General features: G+C 37.4%; 1 protein-coding gene across 2 annotated transcripts in view; it reads right to left on the minus strand.

The window, feature by feature from the left end:
- LOC107594478 (zinc finger protein 609-like) overlaps positions 1-19,183 on the minus strand; it is a 51,209-nt gene extending 32,026 nt beyond the window's left edge. For both annotated transcript variants that reach the window (XM_016284542.1, XM_016284543.1), the window contains exons 1-2: positions 18,802-19,183; positions 7,495-8,357 (exon numbers count right to left, since the gene is read on the minus strand). In XM_016284542.1, coding sequence (XP_016140028.1) covers positions 7,495-8,232 — 738 coding nt within the window. In that variant the 5' untranslated portion in view covers positions 8,233-8,357; positions 18,802-19,183. The remainder of the gene's footprint in view (positions 1-7,494; positions 8,358-18,801) is intronic.
- Between the last annotated feature and the right edge of the window lie 601 nt (positions 19,184-19,784).

Genomic DNA, 19,784 nt, shown 5'->3' on the forward strand with positions numbered 1-19,784 from the left:
TGTGTTTTAGCATGTCTAATTATTTGAATGCATAAAACAACTTAATTTATAAATTTTAGAAATTCTCAGAAATTCTGTGTTGTAATATTTACATTTTTCTGGTTATCAAATGAAGGCATAAAACATTAATTTAATTAAGATTTTATCTTTTAATTATTGAAAATTAAGCAAACAAGATTTTTTGGCAAACAAAGGGGACTTCCTATTAAAATTAAAACATGGAAGAAATGATTTGTGTGATTATTCCTTAAATAATGTTTGTTTCATTTTAGTAGTAGTAGTAGGCTATGTACATTCTACTGAAAAATAGTTATAGGCACAATGTCTTCAAATCAAACCGGACTTTTATTTTGACTGGTTGCCGTGAATACCTTTACAGTTCTGTGTATGTGATATGACGCTAGTTTTACTCAAATCAAACGCTAAAATGCTCATGAAGTGACTCTCAGAGCAGTTCTGGAGATGTTGTTCATGTGTTTACGTCCTCATTTAGTGAGACGGCAGACGCTGAAATTACCGCGAGTGTCAGGCGTGCGTGTAGTAAATGAAACCGCATGTATGCGCCATTCATAAACAGAGACAGGCAGAACATGCAGGATTCATATTTAAATCGACTTTTGCGGGTTAATATTTACAGATACTAGTTTATATCGTAATTTGATTTAAGTGTAATGACCTACTTTTGATTCATTCATTCAAAATTTGACAAATTCCGTGACATTTCGCGTTAAACTGTGAATTCTGTTTTTATGACTGGATAAAGACTACACTGCATAATTTTCCCATTTATCATGCGGACACTTGCCTGATGTGAACAAAATGTCTTGCATACCACCACTTGTGAACGAGCCAGTGTAATGCAAATATATCTGAAAGGTCTGCTCGAGAATATCGTCACGTTCTCGCGATCACATCGGATCTTAATTTCTTTTTAGGTTTAAAATTTTTTTTGTCAAGGTAAATTATTATTCACTCTATTGCTACTTTTTAGGGAGTCGCTCCACATGACATTTTACAATCTGCACTAACCATGTGAAATTACTTTTTACTTCTTGACCTTGGCACAGTCATGTGTATACTAGGTTTTTCCTGTATGTTTTGATTTACTCACCCTCAAGTCATGCTAGGTGTTTATGACTTTTTTCTTCGGCAGTTAGTAGAAGCTAGAGATAAGGGTTTATAAAGTTTTAAAAATGGATGTTTCTTACACAAACACATCGATTCACTTCAGAATAGGGCTGTGCGATTAATCGAAATCAAATCGATTTGAGACATTGCGATTTCCTAATCGCAAAGCCTGCGATGTGGACGCGATATTTCTCTGTTCCAGAGCATATGCATGACTGCCAGCCTTGAGTTGCTGTCTTACTAACCAATAGAGTGAGCGCACCTCCGTTCTCCCCAATCAGCACTGCTCTAGCCAACTGCGTGTAAACACAATTTAATGATTGTTTTATATACTACAAACAATTATTTCAATTTTCTGCATAGAATAAGGTAAAAAAATATATATACTTTATAGTTTCTGTAGGCTACTGTAATAAATTATATGTCAATTAGCACTGCATCATTCATAAATTGTATTTATTTATTGTGTTTATCGTCTTAACGTTTCAGTTCATTCTGCTTTTTATACAGTTTAGCTGCAGATATAGCCTGGCACGTCTATGAGCGCGGGATCACTTCTCTTACAGTGCGAAAACTTCTTTATCTCATTTTCATAAAATAAAATGCTTTAGTATTTAACTTTTCCTCTCCATCGGCGAATGATGATCCTGAAAGAAAATGCGCCGATGTCTGTTTGCTATAGCAACGAACGCTACTTTCATGCATCCGATTATCAGATAAACCTCGCGCTCTTATTTCAAGGTTGTTGTTAATGCTGTGGTTATTTTAACAGTTTCCTTCGTACATTTGGTTGAAGGACATTGTTAAAACACATTTATCATTTAATGGAACTGTGCGTATGCTTCCGACACTTATAAATGCGAATAAATAAATACAATAAATGCACAGCCTTCGACTGCTCAGGTAATGTCATCGTCGTCAGTATGACCGAGAGCCATTGAAAAACTACAGAAAAGGAAAACTACTTCACTATAGCATTACTAGCCACGAGTACTAAGGACAGATCACACATCAGCTGCTCAAAAAATGTGTCAGTGAGACGAATGGAGTGCGAACACAATCCTGTGACAGTCACAGGCGGTAAATAGTGCAGCGCGTTAAGGAGAGACGCGAGGGCACGAACACTGTTCAAGGTCTCCATTAATTCCTGCTTGTAGTAATTTAATGTGTATATATTTTGAAAGCATTGAATCACTATAGAAATCGCGATTCATTCGATTCTTAGCGTTTTACATTGATTACTGTCCTAAATCGACGATTCACGATTCAAAAATCCATGTTTCAAGATCGATGCATTGCATCGTCAGGGTTTGTAATCGATGCATCGAGAAAACGAGTGAATCGTTACACCCCTAGAAGAAAGTCATATACACCTAGGATGGCTTGATGGTGAGTAAATCACTGGGTAATTTTCATTTTTGTGTGAACTATCCCTTTAAGTCTTTTCAATGACACTATACTATTTCTTCTTTCCTCTAAAAGATTTTTTAACAGACTGAGCAGATCTCAAAATGAATAGCTATACATATATCATACTGTACATTATAAATGTTGTGATCTTTAAAGGGTTAGTTCACCCAAAAATGAAAACTTCATTTGAAAATCTGAAAATGAAAATCTTTTACTCAGTCATTCCAAACCCACAAGAATTTAGTTCATCTTTAAAACACAAATGTCCTGCCATTGAAAGTGCATGCAACAAAAACTTTAACGATTTAAAAAGTTCTTCAAAAAGCAAGCATGCAAGTTTGCGTTTCCATTTACCATATTTGATGTGCTCTATGCATGTTTGTTGATCAACTGTTCTTTTGTTAATAAAAGCCTAATTAAATCTGTGCATAGTATAAAGCAAATATATCTCTCCGGGAGACTCGGATTATATCTTTTGATTCATATGGAGTTTTGGTTACATGGACTTTCAGTGGAGGAAATCTCTCAGGTTTCATAAAAAAAAAAAGATGAATGTAATTCTTATGGGATTGTAATGACATGAGGATGAGTAAATGATGACAATTTTTATTTTGGGGTGAACTAACCCTTCAAATTATGTACATCTACAAGCACCACAACATTGCAAAAAAACTAGATTTATTTATTTTTTAGTATTCATAAAATAAAAACAGTATTCATTTATTTTAGCCATAAAATTAAGATAATTAGTAGCTTATTGGTATTGGCCAGAACTTTTCTTTAGAAAGTGTGGTTAATCTAGAATTTGGAACCAACAATTAATGCCTCATACTCTGGTATGAAATTTCAACTGCTATAGTACCGCTTAATATGGTGGTCATGTGCCCCAATTAATACTTCATACTTTAAGCATGTGAACAGTGCAGCAGCCCTGATTTCTTCACCAGTCCTCTTTCGCCTCAGTGGAACTGTGGGAGCGCTGACAAGCTCCTTAGTGTGTAGGAAGTTAAAGACTTCATCCACTTACAACGCAACCCTCCCCTCCCCCTCTTTCATTTAGCCAAGTCATTTGTTCCCCCTTCTGCATCCTCTGGCCCTCGAGTGTCCTTTTTTTCTCAGCAGATCTGAGCAGAGCACCTTCAAACCTCTCGCAAAGCTACAAGCAGACTTCACCGCTGGCATTTAACACATGATCTCTCCCCACCTCCGTTTGGAAGCACTGCGGCAACTTGAGGCATTCAACAGTTTTCTCTCATTTATTCATTCCTTCCCTCATTTATCGGTCTCTGTTTGTTTATCCCCCTCTGTTCTGCCCTCTAGCTTTCTCTCTGCTCACATTGAGAGGTGAAATGAGGCATGCTGGAAATTTGCTGGCTGACAATGGAGGACAGCTGCTCTCACTGCTCAAGCCTTTCATGAGCTGAATTAGCAGTGCGAGCTCGCCGCGCTCCCTTCCCCCACCCTTGCTGCTGGCTTTAACACCCATCCAGACATACTAGCAGTCGCCATGTACAAAGCTGAGGGAAAAGTACCACGAAAAGGCTTTGTTTCTCAGATCTGTCATTGCTTTAATGGCTGATATTTTGCCACCTTGTATTTTGTAAATATCAATTACCCCTTGCATGCTGCATCATTCTCAATGTTACCATAAACACCAAATTGAACATGTTTTTGCACCAACCAACACTAAAAAAATAGAGGTTGACTGATTAGATTTTGCAGATACCGAAATTTAATGTGGGGAAAACGGCAAAAAATCTATTAATCGGTCAATAGTTGAAGATATTGAAAATTTAATGTGTCTTTCCTTAGCAAATGTGACCTATGGGAATCTAAATGATATGAAATACCAATGTACAATTAACTGTCACAACATAAAATTTCGAACAATTCAGGAAGCAAAGATCTCTTTTCTACTGACTTGCTTCCAAGAACACAGTGCGCACTATGGAAATCTAGGGAGAGTATAGGATTTGGCTTTGATTTACAGTAATCAATACAACATTTCCTCTTTAGCGATCTGAAATTATAGTTACAGACCTAATCTACCACAGATTTATCTTGTCACAGCATTTCATTGATCAAGACAAAAAAACCTTAGGGAGTGACCTTAAATAGGCGCTGAACCCATTTCCAGAAGTCTCTTTGCTCTTTATGGGCAAAGGAAATTCAATGTTGGCCAATCAACATAAAGCACAAGAGTAGCAAACATAATCCTGAAATTAATATGACCAGGGGTTGAAATTAACACCCGCCAACACCACCCTCAAATGCGGGTAAAAATCAGCTGTGGCGGGTAACGCTGTCAAATCACTAGCCAATTTGGCGGGTTACTTTTCGTACATTGTTTACTAATTAATTTCTTGAGGAAGTTCATGTAAGCCAAATCTGCGCAGATTTAGTGTAAATAAATTCAAGAAATGTTTGTCTATACAGCAGAAATCAAGGGTAACCAAAATGGTTTTGTAACATTCTATAAAATATCTTTCGTGTTTTACAGAAGTAAGTCATACAGGTTTGGAAAGACATGAGGGTGAGGAAAGGATGACAGCATTTATTAGCAGTAAATTTCCTATGTTCTAGCACAAAACCAATGCTTGTACTGTCAAGTGCATTTCTATGTGACAAAAATGCAGTAGGCTATTAGTTTGTTGCATTTGCTGTGAATTCAGAAATATATCATTATTTGTTTTTGTCCTCATTTATTTACTTACTCAAATTGAAGGCCCTATAACACAGCAAAACATTCACAGGGGAACTTGAGGGCCGGATAGGCTGGATTTGTCCAAGGCCGAATTTTAACCCCAGTCCAGCCCTGTACCCGTCACTACGCAACAAATAATGGTGTGGCGGGCGCACTGGTTTCCTTTGCATTGAAGCAATAACGAAAAAATAAAAATGCCTGAAGACTCGCACCGTGTCTACACCAGATGCGACAAAATACTATAGAACCCATTATAATCAGTGATGCGGCCTACACTGGATGTGGCGCAGCACAGCACGACAAATCCCCGACAGTAAACTGATGCCTCATTCTATTTATGACGTAAGCCAAAATGATCTGCAATGGTCTCTTTGTTGCATCCAGTGTGGACAGCTTCAAGCTGTTGGCTTACCTCCGGCCTTTTTTTCATTATTTATAAGTTTAATTTTTTTGGCTAGTAGAAATTATGAATGGCCGGTAACTTAAAAATTTAGTAGTCAAATTGGCTGGTGAGTGAAAAAGTTAATTTCAAACCCTGAATATGACAATCCACAGTTTTTCTTTTAGTCAAACTGTATGTACTTGCAAAAAGTTACATTAATAAGTTTTATACAGATAAAAGATAAAACCTGAAACTGGATTTGAAGCTTTAATTGGAATTTCTTTCCCAATTTTAATGATTCCCAGAATCACAGAAGCTGTTCAGTTTTGATTAAAAGCATGTATACAACCAGTTAAATCAAGGGTCTCCAACCTTTTTTACACCACGGACCAGTAACGTTTGAAAAATATTCTCGCGGACTGGCTGGACGGGGCGGATATATAGCCTAATATAGTATTATAGTAGCATTATATAGTGGTTCAACGCATTATATTGTGGGTTTTTTTAGTCACAGATCGGGCAATTTTTTCGGATAAGCAAGAAAAAAAAAATATTTAAAAGCAATTTTATGTGTATGTATACGCAACTCTGTATTTCCGCACTGTCTGAAACGCGTCTCTATACTTGCGCACGCTTCGATTGTGTGCGAGAACAGCGCGTGAGTAACGAATTGAGCTCTCTTTCCTTTCTTCTTCTTGTGGTTTAAAATTGCTTGTACGTGTAAATTGGCAAATTAATCTGTGAATCACGTGCGTGCCGAACGGTAGGGTCTCATCCGTACGCATTATGGATCAACTCCGATCCGTTTAACTCCTAATATGTGACATATCAGAGCAATCTTTCATGTACTTATTTAACAAGAAATTGTCAAATTTCTACTCCACATCAATCGCATACAATGAAAATACAGAATAAATAGAACAATCATTAACATAAATGGTTACACTTTATTTTGATAGTCCACTTTAGACATTCTACTAGCTATAAGTAACTTTGTAACTACATGTCAACTAATTCTCATTAATCTGCGACTACATGTCTACTAACTCTCAGAGCAGACTGTTAGGGTAGGTTTAGGGTTAGTAGAATAAGTTGACAAAGAAAGTGTTAGAAGATATTAAGCAGACAGTCTACTAATACTCTACTATCTGCTAGTTGACATGTAGTTGCAAAGTTACTTGCTGTTAATAGAATGTCTAAAGTGGACTATCGAAATAAAGTGTTACCACACAAATAAGTAACAGTGCCATATCTATACACATTTTTCCCAGAACGTTCTTGCGGCCCAGTAGTGGGTCGCGACCCGGTGGTTGGGGACCTCTGAATTAAATTACCTTCTTCCAGCCCTCCCCCCCACCACCACATCTTTGACTCCTGGGATTAAGCCAGGGACAGTCAAACCAGGCCTAAACTTCACACTATTTATAGATTGGAACCACAGGAAGAAAAAGAAAATCAAGCCAAACTACTTTGTAATGAAGTACTGTTAGCATAATACTGTAAATATTGCTTGTAAAAAAAATTTTAAAAAAAATCACAAACTATGACAATTTATTTAATCTTTCAAAAAATATTTTTAAATGCAAGAGTCACCACCTGATGGTTAAATAACCGTGATGCTTTTTTGAGTAATGCAATTTTGAAAAAAAATCTTGCTCACAACATTTACTTAGTTTGTTTCCCCCTTCTGCACATTATTTCCAGTCCTCTTTACAATCAATAAAAGTGGCAAAAATGTTGATCAAAAAGCACACACAATGGCAAAAAAATATTGGTCGTCAATATTGACTCACGTTATCAATACTTCAATAACACAATCTCCATTAGCTGCTAAATGGTTCAAATACACAAGTGGGCCATCCGCGCTTACCTTTTCATTTTTCACCTTCTTCAAAGCTCTGCATTCCCCGTCAAGCTCCTCTGGCTCTGATTTAATAGCTAACGGAGAGATAATTTCAACATTTTCCAGAGCGTTATTCCCAAGTTGCTCTGTCACAGCCATGTCTGCATTTTGTGTATTGTCAAAGGACGTGTTGCGTGTGCTTCCAAACGCCTGAGCGTTTGCTACTATCTCCTTCTCAATTGCCACGACTGCAACTGGTCCGCTTTCGCTTTTTTCTTTCTTGTTTTTCCCACTCGATACTTCCTTTTTGCTGTTCTGCACACCGCGTGAGGCCTTGGCGCCCTTCTCGACGCCTTTGCCAGGAGCGGAGTTGCCGACTCCTGAACTACCTGTCGCACATGTAACCTCCCCTTGGGTCCGTCCCTGATGGTCCTTTTTTGCTCCATCTGCAGCTGGAGACTTGCTGCTATTGTCTTTAGAATTTCTGTTGCGTTTCGATTTTGATTTGCTCTCTTTGCCCTGAGGGGCTCTCACCGGGCTCACGAACTTGATATTGTCTGGCAGAGCCGCTACTGCGCTAGGTGGAGCTGCCATTTTTCCTCCGTCCTTGGTGCCAGACATCTCGAGTTTGTCCTTCTCTAGGTCAGCGTCAAGGTCGATAATCAGATTTCCAACCCCGATATCCCACTCATCACCGCTGTCGTAAGTGTCCACCGCATTAGAGTCCACACCTTTCCCGCCTGCAGTGCCACCACTTAGGGACATTTTAGTGCCAGCGGCCCAGGTCTGTTAAAGTAACGTCTGATTCCTCAGACTGCCAGGGTGTGGGGAGAAGGAGAACAGTAGCCTCAACGTATTGATGTCAACTTCCCGGTCACCCACATTTTGCCCTAGAGGAGAGACATACAAAAGGGATTATCTGACTTGAAATTGTAGTCTGAAAATGAAACGGTAAGGGATGAATATGCTGCACTACACATGGACTTGACTTTCCACACAAGAGCAAACATAAAACTCGAGTATTAACTCTGAATGCTGAATTAGACAACTATTTTCCTGAACCTTCTTTTCACAGTATACAACTTGAATACAAGAAAAAGGGTGAGAGTTACAGTGTTCTAACCAAACGCAAACAATCTTTTCCAAGTTAATTTGAGAATCTCAACACTTCACTGAAAGGTATGTTTTCTTGCCATTGTTTTTGAGGTACACAGCCTTTTTATCTCATCACATTAAAATCAAATTTCAGTAGCACTTTATTTTACAGTCCTGTTATGCATGTATATACTATGTGCCTATTATAGTAATAACTAGGTACTAACCCTGAATCTAACCCCAAACCTTACCCCATGTTAAGTCCATGCAGTTACCTTATATGACTCTGTAATTACATGTACTGTAAAATAGTGCAACCAACACTTCATAACATATGTAAATACCTTCTGTCACTGTAGAATTTAGCAAAGATACACTTGCAAAAGAGTTTAGAAAAAACGTGTGATAGAAACAAACATTTATACTGGTTCATATTACTATTCAATAAGATTCACATGTGCAGAGCACTGTCAAACATAATCAAACAAAGTGCAAACATCAAAATAGATGATGAATAGTGTACTTTTTACACACACACACAAAAAATAAACTATAACATTTTTCATTGATTGGTATAGTGAAAGAATATATTGGCCACGACAATTAAATCATTATTTGGCCATTTTAAGACTACCGGTTGGAATTGTCCTCTTTTGTTAGTTACAAAATCATACCAGCAGATAATACATATTTTTAATGGGTTTTTCATTTTCTTATTTGTATTGGGCAGTGGCAACCCTGCTCTCTAGATATCAGCATCGCACATTATAAAACCTATAAACACTTGACCACTACTTTAGTCATTTAACACATCTATATCTTGCAAACAAAAGCATAATGTTACACTCTGAACAGTGAGCAAGGTTTAGATAACAATCATAACATTTTTGCAAAGACATTCACTTCTAAACAGAGCACTGATGTGTGAAATTGTAAGCATTTTGACCTATATTATGTACCAAAGTATAGGTTAAAGGTATAGTTCACCCAAGAATGAAAATTACCCCATGATTTACTCACCCTCAAGTCATCCTAGGTGTATATGACTTTCTTCTTTCAGACGAATCTAATTGGAGTTATATTAAAAAATGTCTTGGCTTCCGAGCTTTATAATGGCAGTGAATGGGTGTAATTTTTCAATAGTCCAAAAGAAGTCCAATAATGCACATCCATCCATCATAAAAAAGTGCTCCACACAGCTCCAAGGGGTTAATAAAGGCCTCTTGAAGCGAATCGATGCATTTTGGTAAGAAAATTATCCATATTTAAAACCGAATGGTGTTCTATTGTGAACGCGCGTATGACAGTTAGCGGAAGCTAGAGATTACTGTATCTAACGTTTTAAATATTAAATATTTTTCTTACAAAAACACATCGATTCGCTTCAGGAGGTCTTTATTCACCGCCGGAGCCATGTGGGACACTTTTTATAATGGACGGATGCGCTTTATTGGACTTTTTTTGGACTATTGAAAAATAACACCCATTCAATGCCACTGTAAAGCTTGGAAGAGCCAGGATATTTTTAAATATAACTCAGATTGTATTTGTCTGAAAGAAGAAAGTCATAGACACCTAGGAAGCCTTGAGGGTGAGTAAATCATGGGGTAATTTTCATTTTTGGGTGAACTATCCCTTTAAGTTGTAATTTAAGTTATTGGGCTTTAATCAAAGCCTGATGTCTGTAAACTAATTAAGGCAGCCATTGTTTTCCACAGGTCATCTCTGCTTAGCAAGGGTACAGCCAAATAAGCCCACACAAGTCAAAGGAGCATGCACTTTGACCTCTGACAGTGTAAATAATTAACACTCAAGTCTGCAGAATTTGTCCTGCAGTGCTAAGGGGCTCGGGGCTGCAAACAAGGGCTGGAAGGCAACTTAAATTACAGCAGTGTTCGAATAAAAATGAATCCGCTCACACTAAATCTGTAAGAATCTGATTAACTCCTGTTAGTCGATCCATGCTTGAAATGCTTCACCAAGCTTAACTGCAGATCAGTTCAGCAAGCGGAGGGCTTTGTTCAATGAGCTGGAGCTTGCATCAGCCTTTTATTTAGTTTCATATAGGTTTTCGCAAGTCTCTGATCATCACAAAAGCCAAATCGTGGCACTGAATGCGAGTGATATTTCAGCCACAGTAATTAATAATTACCAAATCAAGCATCTCGCATGTACTGACTACTACGGATGAGAAGGTCAATCTCGAAGCAAATGTTTACAATAGTGTTTCATTTATATTACAATAATGAAACAAATTAAGAAAACTGTAGCTTCCATATCATACTAAATTATAAAATATAATTGAATTTTGTGACTCTATGACAGTCCTGATTAAGAAGATTGTGTTGCCATTTAAATAAAGATTTGGCTTCTACTGCAACAGAGCCATTGGATTTCCTGTAACTGTGCCTTGTAAATGACAATAGCCCACGAGAACAATACACAAAACCTTGCATTGATTGTAGGCCCCTTCATGTGTGCTCTACATAATCCCAGATGGTCATTCTTTCACAGAGGGCAGATCTAAAGTCTACATATGTTCTGCTGGAACAAACAGTCAAAGTCAGTTTGTAACATCTGTAACTAACCTGTGCACCTCGGTTTAATGTGAAAAGCCTGTTTGATCCCTTTAAAAGTCTAGATGTACAGCTTATTCAACAGGTATCATAGAATGAGTGTTTCGGAATCACAAATCTCAATCACTTTTATCCTATGAAAATATATGACATGCATCTTGATATTTGTTTATCTGCTGTAAAATTATATAAAATTGCGAACAGGGGAGCTTATTTTGAGCAAACCATTATTGCCAAGTATGTAAATTCAAGAGATTAAACTCAAAAACGAAAATAGTCAAAATCTGCGTGAAATCTTACGTGCACCAATGTAACAGTACAGTAATAGTAATAAATAGCTATATTTCACTAAAACATTTTTAAGCCATACAGGGATTTCGTGAACATTTCTGAAAGATAACACTAATGTTGAATACGTGTAGGAACAGATTTATTATAAAAGCTCACTGGAACTGATTCTAGAAAGCATTAAGTTCTTCTAACATGAGCTATTAAAAACACCTTTACAATAGGGCTGTGCGATATGGACCAAAAAAACCTATCGCGATTTCTTTGATCAATTTTGCGATTTCGATTTTAATCATGATTTTGACACACACAGACATGCTTTACAGTCATTAACAAATTCAGAGTGAATTTGAAACATATTTCCAAAAGAAAACCAATTAGAGCTTTATCAAAAAGCTGTAACATGTCTCTAGAACAGACATAAGGTAAAAATAATCACTAAGTGAAGGTGTAACAAAATGTCTCTAGAATAGACATATGGCAGAAAAAAAGAAAAATAAATCCCGTGTCCAGGGATTTTTTTTTCATGCATTCACTGTAAAAAAATAAGTGTAATTTTAACTGTAAAATTTTGTAAAAACGCTATGGAAAAAAAACTGTTAATAGGTTAACAGTAAGTTCCCGTACTAAATACATTAAAGGTACAAAACAGATTTTAATAGCAGTGTGCATTGTTGAATTTACTGGTTTACATTTACATTTTCTTGTTTATAAATTACAGTTGTATACTGTAAAATTTACAGTTTTTGGCCGTAAATGTGTTTACAGTTTTTCTGTATTTTATACAAAATTATTCTGGCAACCACAGCTGCCAAAATTATTTTGTAAAAACTACAGAATTTTTTTACAGTGTTGGACATAGAGCTCTTTGTGGCGTTGCCTCAGATGATGAACTAGATTTGTTGTGCCAAGTTCACACGTACTCCGTCTGCAGTGTGTATACAGTATGTGTATGCAGTGCAGAAGCAGCACGGACTCATTTTGGTTTCGCACAGGATGCGTTTACAGTCCGCTCCTGATCCGCGTCTGTTTACCACAAACACAACATTTATTATATTATTTTGATTTCAAATCCAAACGTTGTTTCTGAACATGCTTTTTCAGCATTGTGATTCTCTTTTATCACAGTACAGTAATACAATCTTTCATAGACATTCACGTTTAAACTCGATAAATATAACGTTGTTTAACTACCACCACGAGTGTCATCTATTATTGTCGTTTATCTAAAAGTGCACTTTTCTTGTTTTAAATCTAGCCAAAAAGTAGGGCGGCACGATAAATCACATGCGATATATTTAACGCGCATCTTGTCAGTAAAGCCAGTTCTTTAACCAGCGGTAAATCTCCATCACGTGCGGGCTTTCCCATGGAGCAGCATTAACTACACAGAGCCGTTGTTCACTGACAAGCTGCGCAAAACCACGATCATATTTTGCGCATGTTTTGCGCAGCTTGTCAGTGAACAACGGCTGTGTGTAGTTAATGCTGCTCCATGTGAAGGCCCGCACGTGATGGAGATTTACCACTGATTACAGAATGGCTTTATTGACAAGATGCATGTTAAATATCGCATGCAGCCCTACCAAAAAGCCATGTGTTGACTGTGAAACAGCAGACTTTAATTATATGCATTTACGGTAAATTACTAAATTTCCGTGTCAATCCATGTAAATTTTTACCGCGAATAATGTGCTGTCACAGTAATTTAGCGCGTTCCATGTGAAAGCCCGCACGTGATGGAGATTTACCACTGATTACAGAATGGCTTTATTGACAAGATGCATGTTAAATATCGCATGCAGCCCTACCAAAAAGCCATGTGTTGACTGTGAAACAGCAGACTTTAATTATATGCATTTACGGTAAATTACTAAATTTCCGTGTCAATCCATGTAAATTTTTACCGCGAATAATGTGCTGTCACAGTAATTTAGCGCGTGCAGCACAGCAGAAATAGACTCAGTGGGGAAACGATCGCAGCATGACTGCTGCAGACGCACCGCTCCTGAAGCGCACTGCCGGACTGCAATCGCATGCAGTGTGAACGCTCTGATCCGTTAACATGGGCAAGGAAAAAATACGCACCACAGACTGAGTGTGTGAACCTGGCGTTACGTTTGTATGCCCGCCCGGTCTGTTCTGTTCTCGTGCTCCATTTAGGCATTCTGCATTCTGATTGGTTCGGATAGCATACTGCGGGAGGTCGGGGCGTGAAAAATCGTGCTATAAAGTGATTTAGAAATCGCGCAAGGCACAAGCTCAAATCGCGATTTTATGACGATTTCGATTAATCGCACAGCCCTACTTTATAATCTCATACTAACAAATCATGACACAGGCCGTCTTCAGGAGACTTCGTTCCAAATAAAAACTGCATTAAAATCATCACATCACCACAACAAATGTTGGCTAATTATATATTGTCAATAAAACATCAGATATAATTATAATTATCAGCCCTATTGACGCCACACAAAAGCAGACAGAGATTAACATTTATCTGCATTAGAAAGATAACTTAAAGGCACAATCTAACAAAAGTGCATAACAGACCACTTGTAACAGCAATAAAGATTGAATGCTGAACTGAATGATGTGCATAGCTTGAGTGGTGACACAACGGTTAATTCATAATGAGTGTATGGATCTCTCGAAGCATTCATAAACATTACAGAGCTACAGCAATATAGCTCTCTCCCAGCTGTATGCTCCCATCGGCTCATACCTATTGATTTTTCTGGACTATCCTAACACAGGATCAGAAAACTTTCAATATCAAAGCTTGTTTGTGGTAGGAACACTATGCCATATGGACTTATAAATATAAACATAGCTGTCTAGACCAAAGCTTTTTTAATATAAAGTATAGACAGTAAACATTTATCTCTGGCCTGCAGACAAAACTCAACTCTACAGACACTAAAGAGCTAAAAAGAGAGAGAGAAAAAGACTGTCTGACTCCGAGACACAGGTAATAGAATCGCCCTCCGGCTGACTGTCAACTCATCTCCACACTCCACAACATTATAACTGATAAAAGCAAATCATATTGAAACTATATGATGTGAAACGTCACATATTTGCCTGTATTTGGTGTCAAGCCACTCATACAAAAAATATTGTTGTTTTTTGGACAGGGTGTCATGGATTTCGCTTCATTTTATTACATTACACTTTTTTCGAAGATCAAATAAACTCTGGATTTTCTTCTAAAAGCTGACTAGTTTCCATATGCTGTAATATGATTTCGCTGCTTTCTAAATGTTGTCTTCACTTGAGGCTATTTGATTTCTGTGCTGATTCTTTAAATAGATACAACAGGGCAAATGCAATTCGGTTCCATTCACACACACTGAATAGCGCACAATAGGTTCATCCAGCTAAAAAGTACTGTGGTGGTACCATGGGACTGAATAAACCTAGCTCTTATTAACATGCCGTAAGTATTTACATGGCTGGTAATATCAGGGTTTCTGTAGGTTTTATGAAGAGAAGAGATAAATTGAACGGAACACATTAAGCCAATATGGTCTCTAAATGTAAATGTCTTTTATTAGCAATGCTTCAATGTTTGAAAATGCAACATCAAACAGATATTCATTATTTTTTTATTAATTTTTACCAAAGTTCAGCTTCTCAGAAAACAAGACTGCATATGTTCAATTTGAATCTCAAGTAAATGTATCTTGATTTAAGGATGTTTCTATATTTGTATTGGAACACAAAACAAAAATACTGAGATTTTCATTTTTTGCAGTGCACCCAACATTTAATGGCATGTCTTTGTGAATTTAAGACTTTCTGCTCCAATTTAAGTCTGGTAGCGTAAATGAAGACCTTTTAAGACCAGCAGAAATCTGAAATATAGTATGTCTACAACAATCGTGGTAATACAATGTTTCAAAATGCCAATCATAATTGTCGATTATTCCTTTGAAATTGTAATTGCGATTATTAATTATGATTAAATGAATGATGTTTACACCTTTGTTTGAAGCATCTGCATGCCATATTTTTATATGAAAATAAACAAGCTAAAAACACTAACTGAAAAACGTATTGCTTTTCATAGTATTAAGCCTCAAATGTCAAATATACATTGGATTGGTTTCTTCTTTAAATAAAAAGGTAAAAATATGCATGGTATTATAATGTTATACTAAAACTAAAATTAAAACAATGGAAAGATAACATGTAGAAAGAAAAAAAGCATCTTAAGCATGCAGAACAACATAAGTGGACTTTGAACGATTAATTGTGCAGCCCTAACCAACACGTTTGTTAGTGTTGATAGTTAAAATAAAGACTTTCGGGAAATAAATTAAAGCGATATTTCACCCAAAAATGACAAATTCTGTCATTAATTACTCACTGCCATGTTGTTCCAAATCCACAAGACCTTCATTCATCTCCAGAACACAAATTAAGATATTTTTGTTGAAATCCGAGAGCTTTCTGACCCTCCATAGACAGCAAGGGAACTACCACGTTCAAGGCCCAGAAATGTAGTAAGGACATCAGTGGTTCAACCTTAATTTTATGAAGCTACGACAATGCTTTTTGTGACGGGGAGAAAAAAAGAAAACAAAAATAATGACTTTATTCAACAATTTCTTCTCTTCCGGTCAGTTTCCGCCGCCATTCAGGTACCAAGACGCATGTGTGTGCATCCCTCTGCTTGTAAACAAGGCTAAGTGCATGCGTGTTCTACGTCAGCAGCACCACACGCATGCGTCATGGTACTCTAATGAATGGCGGTGGAGATTTTTGTTTTCTTTGCACTAGGGCGGTGCAAATAATCTAATGCGATTTTCATACGCATCTCGTCAGTAAAGCCGGTTCTGTGATTAGCAGTAAATCTCCAGCAAGTGCTTTCAGATGGACTGACAAGCTACGCAAAATCGCGATATTGCGTAGCTTGTCAGTGATCTACGGCTCTGTGTAGTAAATGCCGCTCCATCTGAAAGCGCGCGCTGGAGATTTACTACTAATCACAGAACCGGCTTTACTGATGAGATGCGCATGAAAATCGCATTCGATTATTTGCACAGCCCTACTTTGCACACAAAAAGTATTCTCAGGGCTTCATAAAATTAAGGATGAACCACTGATGTCACATGTACTATTTTAACAATGTCCTTACTTCATTTCTGGGCCTTGAATGTGATAGTTCCCTTGCCGTCTATGCAGGGTCAGAACGCTCTTGGATTTCATCAAAAAAAATATCTTAATTTGTGTTCTGAAGATGAACGAAGGTCTTACGGGTTTGGAAAGACATGAGTAATTAATGACAGAATTTTCATTTTTGGGTGAACTATCCCTTTAAATGTGTGGTGACAATTAAATGCTTTCCAATTAGCCTGCAGCAACAAATAATTTTCAATTTACCTTAAAGATAACTAAAGTAAGGTGTAAGGTGCAAGTATCTCTCACTGGCTACTTGCATAAAGGTGATGAGCAGGAAAACTAGTGTTTCTGATGAGTGTAAGGCAGTGAAGATTAGCTACAGAGCCTCTAATCCCCATCATAAAGCAAACACACATTTGGCCTCTACTCAAACAACACCGTGATAAAACTAGCAGAATTGCGGCTTGATAGAATTATTCAGAGCCAGTGGGAAAATCAAGCAAGCAGATAAATTATAAAGATGGTATCAAATGTTAACACCAGGGTACTTTGACATACACCATGTTATTTACATTTCAGATACTCCCAAGGTACTTCAAAGAACACCATGATACTTGTTCAAAAACATGGTGTGGTCCACGTCCAAAAATCATGATATTACTACAGTATCGTGTCCAAAAAGCCATGATAATTTCATGGTACCTTGGTTTTGTTAGTGTATGTGGCTGCTGGAGGTGGTATTATATCATATGGAGTCCTAGAGTGAGCTCTGTGCTTGAAAGCAGTGATTCACGATGAATCTGCTGATACTCACACATCCTTTGACATTCATAACCAGTGTTGGGGAAAGTTACTTTTAAAAGTAATGCATTACAATATTGCGTTACTCCCTAAAAAAGTAACTAATTACGTTACTTAGTTACTTTTTGTGGAAAGTAATGTGTTACGTTACTTTTGCGTTACTTTTTAAACATGAGCAGGGCTTGATTGCTATAAATAGAACTTCTTATATTAAAAACGAAATGTAAAAGCTAAATGTATTTCACACCTAAAAGCGTAATGAATAAACCTCAGGCTGAAGCAAAAGTAAATTCACGTCTGTACAGTAGAACGCAGGAGAACAAACACTCTTCAGCAGTTACGTAATCAGATTACTTTTTTCAAGTAACTAGTAAAGTAACGCATTACTTTTTAATTTACAAGAGAATATCTGAGTTACTTTTTCAGATAAGTAACGCAAGTTACTTTTTTTTTTCCTTCAGCAATAAAAAAAAAAAAACAATGAAGCACAATGGTTAGTTTCTCTAAAGTCATTTGTGCTTATTAGTATGGTTGAACTGGATCATCAAAGGTCAGCAGCAAAGACATTGGTTAATAAAATGGGATTAGACACATTTGTGTTATTTAACATATTTAATTATTGCAGGTTTGAGTCATATTCTGAGTTTGGATTTCACGGTTTTAATTCATTTTGATGAATACTAAATCTGTTTTTTTGTGAGTGGGATGAATTAATGCACATTCACGTTTAGTCTAGAACTACAGTAACATCATGTTCACACAGCGCACACAACTCTGTACTTCCAATTTCTCCCAATATGGCGACAGGAGAGCTGTCAGTCAATAAATGGGAAAACAAAGTAACTGGCGTTACTTTTTTGAAAAAGTAACTCAGCTATTGTCTTGTAAATTAAAAAGTAATGCGTTACTTTACTAGTTACTTGAAAAAGTAATCTGATTACGTAACTCGTTACTTGTAATGCGTTACCCCCAACACTGTTCATAACAGACTCGAGCTCTTCCACAGAGAACTGCAACTCCAGCATAAACAAGCCAGTGCTGTTTTAAACACACTCTGAGTGTCTGTTGACCGCATAACCCGTGTATTTCCTTACTCCGTGAGGGAAAACAATGAATATTACTGGTGTAGTCGAGTAAACTGGGACTCGTTGTTCGAGTCGCCGCACCTAACGCGCGGTTCAAACGCATTGGTCCGCGTTGCTCTTAAGGAAATGACTCGCTAAGATGGTCAAAGCATGTGTGAGCCATGACAACCGAGCTAAGCTAACGGGCGAAAGCACCTCCAGTCTCTATCTGCACCAATAAAACACCACCCCCTACCCACATACATACATACATACACATATACACACACACACACACACACACACACACACACACACACACACACACACACACACACAAAAGCACACAAAAGAAATGCATTAATCCCAGCGCCACTTACCCCACACGCGAACCCCTATCCAGAGAATACTTATGTACATTCCATAGAGAAAGGTGGAATGCCTCTGGATTTGCGTACGGAATTCCAAAAATGCTCCCAAAGCAGTGCACTTTCCAACACATCCAGCAACTAGAGAAAGGGAAGGCCAGCAGCCATCACACTCCTAAAGATCCCGTTCAGAAATGGAAACACTGCCCTGGAAACTGGCATCGGAGGATCTAAATCTCAAAGCGTTCTTCAAAAACGTCTTTCTTAAACTCCAGGACGATAAATCCAACATCTCGGCACGTCCATGTTCACATATATTTATTCATTTTTCCCCCCATTGAGTTAAGTCCTAGAGCCCTCGCTCCTTTCAGTAAGGGAGATACAATGTAACTAAAGGGCAGGAGGAGGAAGCGCCATGAAATCCAGGAGAATGATCCGCATGGATTGAACCCTAGGCGCGCAGTGCGTGATAAGACGCGGAAACTGGATCAGTCGTTCCATTCCACCGCTGCCAGGCATTCTTTCTGAAACTTCCCACCAGTGTTGCCAACTTAGCAATTCTGTTGCTAAATTTAGCAACTTTTCAGAGTACCCTGGCAACTTGTTCTTCCAAAAGCACCTAGCAACAAATGTAGCTTTTTTTTTTTAAATTTATTTGGCTTTTAGCAACTTTTGATAAGTGACTCAAACGACAAAAAGGCACAATTTACCATTTAAATTACACAAAAAGAGGAAACCAAAGACGCCTAGCAGTACACACGTTACAGGAATTAAGTTAGCTGCTATTTGCAATTGTTTAATAGTAATAATAATAATAATTGAATAGTTATTTTTCATTTATGAGACACTTTGTTAGTAGCTTGTACCTGTGATTGTTGATGAGTTACACTGTTTCTTACAGTAAACTGTAAGAAAAACATGCAGAAAAATGGAAAAAGTGCTAGTAATTTTCCAGGACATTATCCGTTGTAACCCGAAAACACAAAATACAATGC

The sequence above is a fragment of the Sinocyclocheilus grahami genome, unplaced genomic scaffold, assembly GCF_001515645.1.
Source record: "Sinocyclocheilus grahami isolate Dianchi unplaced genomic scaffold, SAMN03320097.WGS_v1.1 scaffold184.1, whole genome shotgun sequence".
Taxonomy (NCBI): domain Eukaryota; kingdom Metazoa; phylum Chordata; class Actinopteri; order Cypriniformes; family Cyprinidae; genus Sinocyclocheilus; species Sinocyclocheilus grahami.